The sequence below is a fragment of the Etheostoma cragini genome, chromosome 8 (genome assembly GCF_013103735.1).
Source record: "Etheostoma cragini isolate CJK2018 chromosome 8, CSU_Ecrag_1.0, whole genome shotgun sequence".
In the NCBI taxonomy this organism is placed as follows: Eukaryota; Metazoa; Chordata; class Actinopteri; order Perciformes; family Percidae; genus Etheostoma; species Etheostoma cragini.
This window is the reverse complement of record NC_048414.1, coordinates 18,374,965-18,381,551: the sequence shown is the minus strand read 5'-3', so window position 1 is coordinate 18,381,551 and position 6,587 is coordinate 18,374,965. Positions and strand designations below refer to the sequence as shown.

At 38.4% G+C, this 6,587-nt stretch overlaps 1 protein-coding gene across 2 annotated transcripts in view; it reads right to left on the bottom strand.

Annotated features, from left to right (window-relative positions):
• Positions 1-823: 823 nt before the first annotated feature.
• zgc:173742 (DNA topoisomerase I, mitochondrial) overlaps positions 824-6,587 on the bottom strand; it is a 35,201-nt gene continuing 29,437 nt past the window's right edge. For both annotated transcript variants that reach the window (XM_034879247.1, XM_034879246.1), the window contains exons 18-20: positions 5,741-5,841; positions 2,547-2,696; positions 824-1,337 (exon numbers count right to left, since the gene is read on the bottom strand). In XM_034879247.1, the coding sequence (XP_034735138.1) occupies positions 1,235-1,337; positions 2,547-2,696; positions 5,741-5,841 (354 nt within the window). In that variant the 3' untranslated portion in view covers positions 824-1,234. The remainder of the gene's footprint in view (positions 1,338-2,546; positions 2,697-5,740; positions 5,842-6,587) is intronic.

Here is a 6,587-nt window from a genome sequence, read left to right as displayed (position 1 = left end):
CTTATAGGTGCTAAGTGTTTTTCTGCTTTTATCTTTTTAAGCTAGAGTTGTATTTTATCATGAAAATTATCTGGAATTTCTCAGTGTTGCGTGTTTGTTTATTGATCTGTTTATAATATTGAAATGACAGTTCAATATTACAGTTAGGGTCAACTAAGCATGAACATTGGGATTTTACCTTCTAAACCTAACTGAAAAAGTAAGGAAATTTGTGTTTGATAGATTAGTTCTCTGTGGTAACAATGTTTTTCGGCAATAAATCTTATACCGCTGGAAAGCCTTCTTGAACATGAGCCTGAACATGCATTTGTAGGATGAGCAGCAGCGCTGAGTATGTGGGTTGTGCCCATGAAAAATTTGCCATATCTTATCTATCAATGCCAAACAGCTTATTCTGCCGGTGACTCGTTGGATGTGTGGCAGATTGGATGGTTGAAGTTTGAAGAAACCATACACATTGGCAATTTAACAATTTATTCAAATCACAAACCAGAGACACACTGCTGCGGGATGGCATCCCATTCTTCAACCAGCATTTGTCACAAGTCAGCCAATGTGGTTGTGTTGGTCACCCTGGCACAAACAGCACCCCATTTCTTCTATTTCTCAGCACCCTAGTTCTATTAATGCACCTGATTGGCAGAACCTGGGGGTACCGGAAGCTCAAAACAAATGTCAGCAGCAACAGCTAAATAACCTGTTTGGCAATGGCAGACACAATTTGGCATATTTTTCATGGGTGCAACCCTCATACTCAGCTGCTCATCCCACAAATGCATGGTCCTGACCAATGGGGCACCATTTGTAAGGGAACGAAACAGGCTTTCCAGCGGTATAAGATTTATTGCCAAAAAGCATCGTTACCACAGAGAAATAATCTACCAAACACAAATTTCCTTACTTTTTGTGTTAAGTTTATAACGGTCAATAAGATGTTTTTAACTGATGTGTAATTAGAGGTATTTGCAATAATGCCCAAGCAAAAGTGTGTCACTTTACTGCATAGTAGGAACCTTTATTCAAATTAGTGCAAACACAAAATAAACAAACTAAATTAAGTGCCAAAAGCATTAAACAGAAATGAACATCAGTAAACAAACGTGTCACACAATCTCAGTAGTCTATGAACATATTATGAATGCAATATTAAAGTTCTGTATGTATTATAAAGTGAATGGTTCCTTAATTGTATTTTAGCATCAGTTTATGAGACCGGGGTATTAGAATTTTAAAGTTAGAACTCAAAGTCCTCCTCCGTCATGTCGATGGCCCAGGCAAACTTGTCCCTTTGGGTCTTATTGTAGATTTTGTCTACAGGTACCTCCATGTTCTTACACCTGAACAAATGGAAAAATGACAGTTATGTATACTCTTTGCAAAAATAAATACAGTTTAACCCACCAGTTAATCTAACGGGTCTCAACATATGTTCTATTAAAAGGAGGTATCCAGATGGAGAATATAATCAAACTGATAGAATACAATCAATAGAAAGGGAAAAAGAAAACCAAATGAAGAAATGGTCTATACATGAATGTAGAAATGATTTAATAGGCTTTCTAGACGCTGACCTTTTGAGCATGTTTTGTATGGAGTGGGTACGAGAGAAATTGATTACCGACAGTGCTTTGACTATACGCCTGAAGATGAATTAACTATTGTAATGAATAAATAACAAACCAGTACATCATAGCTAAAAGTAACAACAGTTTAGCTTTAAGGCAAGACAGGAAAACAATAGTATATACTGTATAGTGTAGAAAATGACTGGAGAACAAATAGCTTAATTTCCATATTATAAAGTCCATCCAAAATATTTTTGCGGAAACTAAGTTTTGTTCTGCGTTCCTGAGCATTGGAAGCGAGCTTCCTGCTATCGGTGACAAACGGTTTTAACGCAAGAGCAGTGAAAGTGTTGTACTACAAACCAGTGCTGTCAGTTAAACGTGTTATTAATGGCGTTATTGCAAACCCATGTCAATGGCATCAATGTTTTTAATCACAAGATTAACTTTTTGTCCTAGCAAACTTTGTAGTTTATAGCTATATGCCAATGTTGTTTGCAATAAAAAAAAACATTTGCAAAAACAAGCCAATCCACTTTTCCATGTTGATTAGAGCATTAAAATAAGAAATAATGACAAAAAAAAAATGAAGGGACATTTAGAATAGATCAAAATGTGTGAATTGCGAGTTACCTATGACATTAATGCGATTAAATATTTTAATCGTTTGACAGCACTACTACAAAAATTCATTATACCTCTGATCATCAAAACCAAAGTGAGTATAATTATATGTGAACTCGTTGCTTTAACTCCATTTCTATACTCTAAATGCTGTGCTATGTTGATTTTGGGTTTGTGTAGAAACAACTATTATTTATAGAGGGTGGTCATTTATTTGAATAGGAACTAGCGTCACGAAACTCGAATGCCCAAGTTAGGCCCCAAATGAGCTGGCTGACCCAACAATCTTGTCTTGTGATACAGGTCCCAGGTGGAGGTGGTCAGGTGGTTAGAGGGCCCGTGTTAGTTTTCACTCACCAAGCCACGCTAATGCGTGGGTCCAGGTAGTTGAGCTTTGAGGTACTCAGGGCAATCTGTTTGTTTTCTTCTCTGTCGGTCGCCTGGACCTCCATCTTCAGCAGCTGCTCCTCACAGCGCTTTACTGCTGCCTTCTTCCGCTCCACCAGCCTGACCGAAAACATATACAAAAAGGCAGGTGCAATAGAGTGAGACACCTGTGGTAAAAAACAAACAAATTCTCTTTTAATGTGAATTCTTACTCTGCTTTCATCAGTATGCAGCCTAATTCAGAAGAGTAAAATAACTAGAAGTAATAGCAAGTGTCCAACCTGCAGAAAACCTATGCATCTACCATTAAACAATACAGTGAATGTTAGGCGTGCAGCTATCAATTATTTTAGCAATTGAGTATTCTACCGATCCTTCCATTGATTAATCGAGTAATCAAATAAGACATACTTTTGCTTTTTTACAAGGTGATCTAAACGATGTCACACGGTTTTTTAGGCTACAACATTTGTTGTCACATACAGCCAAGATCTCCTCACCATCTGCGAGCTGCCTGTCCCCAGAACACACTGTAAAAAACATGGTCTCTGTAGAAAGCCCAGGGTCTACCAACGGCAACAAAAACAAACTGCGCCAACCTGCACCTCCAAACATAAACAGCCAATAACGGACAAGACGGATTTGAGGGTGGCGGTTAGAGCGCGGAAGGGAGGGGGAGGCGACGGGATGATGATGAAGAGGAGGAGGGAAGGGCGAGCTAGCCTCGTTTTGTTTGAAAATACTTTAAACGTCAACAAGAGGTGACATCACTCAACATTGCTTATAGCACCTTTAAAGAGGAATAGCAAAGAGATGTTTGGGTGAACATGCAATAGGTGGTGGCCTACCCTGCTTAAAGGATATTTACACCAGGCGCTGCAAGAATAAGTCTAGGAGAATCATTAAAGATCCATACAACCAGCTTTTTCTTTCTGTTGAGGTCATGAAGAAGGTACCTGAAACACCAGGAGCTTCTACCCTCAAGCCACCGGGATTTTAAATGAGGACACTGCCTATAACAGCGATCCCCCATCATGCACACATTTGTTTATTATTATTATTACACAGTTTTGAATGCACAAATTCAAATTTAGGGAACCGAGAAGATTACATTTCACTAAAGAAATGAACAAAAAAATGTATTGATTGACTGATAATATATATACAAAAGAGAAAACATGTCAGGTCTCTTAAAATGAACCAATCAGCTAACCAGCTCTGTGTCCCCGCAACGTGAGCGCCCTCATCCACCAAGACCACCGGGTGACGCGAAACCCGGCGGAACCCCGGCGGACTTGGTGGTTGAGCTCTCAACTCAACTATCAATAATATTGATTTAACATGAGAATGAAACGTTACCTTGTGTCAGGGCCGCTCCATGGACTAGGCAGTAATGTTAGACTGGAAGCTTTTTGCGGAGAAGCATTGACGTGATTTTGAGGTAAGCTAGTTCTGTTTTACACACGTTAGCGCTTTCATTTGTAGATGTATATAGACACAGGGGTTGTTCAGTAGGAGTCCCCCAAGGGTCCATACTGGGTCCAATATTATTTTCATTATATATTAATAATTTACCTGAATACTGTTTATATATGGATGTCCATACGCAAACGACACAAATTTTTACTGAAGCTAAAAATCCTGAAGGAGGCAGCCTGTGTTTTCACAACAGTTTAACAGTTCATACAAATATGGCTTAATAGACTGTGTCTTATCTTAAATGCAAAAAAACTTTTATACTTGTCAAAGCAACCTTCTACTACTATGCTTTCTCAATCTGGAGTGTTCTTGGGCACAATAGAGTTTGAAATTGTTAATGAGTTTAATTACTTAGGTGTGATTATGGAGTCCAGACTCTCTTTACAAAACCATGTTAAAATGAAATCCAAAAGAATGAAAATCTCTGCTTAATTTATTAAGTACTACATGGCCTGGCGCCACCTCCGTTGCTAGGGTTTATTAAATACAGACAGACTCGGATCACCAGTGCTGTTGTAAACAGAGACTGTGAGGTTCCCTTTAGAAAAACCTCCTTCAGCCATAATGTTCTATCTATAAAAGGTAGTGCATTACGGAACATACTACCTCCAGCAATAAGGGAATGTTCCACTTTGGCCACCTTTTTTGGCCAAGTAAAGTTGTGACTTAGAGCTAAACAAACATGCAACCATCTCTAACTGTATGCTGCACTGAATTAGCCAAGTAGAGCATACTAATGAACGGTGTCTGTTTTAACACCTACTAATTAATTTTGTGTTGTTTTTTTCTATCTTCTCTCTTTCCGTTTCTCCTTGTTTTATAAGTTACCATTGTATATCTTTCGTCATTTTTCCCCGATGGAAATTATCCTTCAGGCTACTATCTGGCAATTTTACATGTACTATTGTACATTTTCGTTAATGTGCATTGTCCTGAAACATTAAAACATTTCTTTTTTTTTTTTTTTTTTTTAAAGGAATTTACATCGGAGATTTTTAGTTATTCATTTACTCAAGTTACTTAAGGAATCGGTTCAGCTGTAGTCAATGTTGTGAACAGCACAATATTTCACTGTGTGTGTGTATAACTTCACATATGTACCCTTTTTTATTGTTACAAATGTCTACAAAAGTCTTTCATTTTTCTAAATCCCACCAGACCTCCAGCAGAATCAAGTATTTTTATGTGCACCACTCAATATTCCATTAAGTTCTCTGAAGTAAATCCAATATCCAGTGAAACATTTGGCATAACAAACAGAAAAGCAGCGCTCCATTAAGGATGTCTTACTGCACTGTAATGTAGAACAAACCATTTTTTTGAATTACCTTAAGACTCTAGGCACAATGACAAAAAAATGAACAGCGGGAAAAGCTGATGTTTGTGAGTTAACCACAGTGCAACCAACACAGCAAACACAATTTCATTTTCAAGATCATACTGTACAGTTCTTGTAGCTTTAACCTACAACTCACTGTACACTGTGAAGCAGTTGTCTCTGTCGTTTGGAGGCACTTAAACCTGCAGGGTACTGTTGGGGGTGGCAGTAGTTCAGACCGCAGTGCGAAATGTAATTTTCCCTTGTTAGATCTTCTTCTGCGTTCCAATAGTACTTGTCAATTACTTCTAATCGTGTTAATGTTGACAGCTTACCGGTTTTTTTTCAGCGCTGTTGTGACACTTACGTTTGCAGCTTGGAGTCTGAGGTGCCTCTGTTCTTGGCCTCCTTCTTGGCCTGTTTCAGCTCCGTCTTTGCTAGTGCCAGCGTTTCTTTTCGAGCATCAATCTGGGTGGAGTGCACAGGGACATAGGCATGTTTTTATACAGTATAAGGATGTTACCGTTAGCTTCAAAATACCACCGGCAAACATCATCACCCCCTATTAATGTTAAAGTGCTCATATTATGCTCATTATTAGGTTCATAATTGTATTTAGAGGTTGTACGAGAATAGGTTTTTGTGGTTTAATTAAAAAAAAATAAAAATTGTTGTCCTGCCCATTGCTGCAGCTCCTCTTTTCACCCTGTGTGTTGGGCTCTTTGTTTTAGCTACAGAGTGAGGCATCTAATTTCACTTCCATCTTCTTGGGAGTCACACATGTGCAGTAGCTGGGTAAGCACTAGTAGCATGAGGGCGTGGCAGGCAGGCGAGCATTATAACGTTTGTTAAAAAGTGAAGCACATTCATCACAGAAGTAAAGGCTGGACTACAACACAGCTGTTTGGAGCAGTTTGTGAAGAGAGTTTTTTCTGGAAGATGATAAGTCCCTTTGGGGTGCACTTTTTAAACCTATTAAACACACACACACACACACACACACACACACACACATATATACATACATATATACATACACACATACATATACATACACATATATATACATGTACATATATATGTATATATATATACACATACATATATATATACACATATATACACATACATATATATACACATATACACTCACCGGCCACTTTATTAGGTACCCCATGCTAGTAACGGGTTGGACCCCCTTTTGCCTTCAGAAC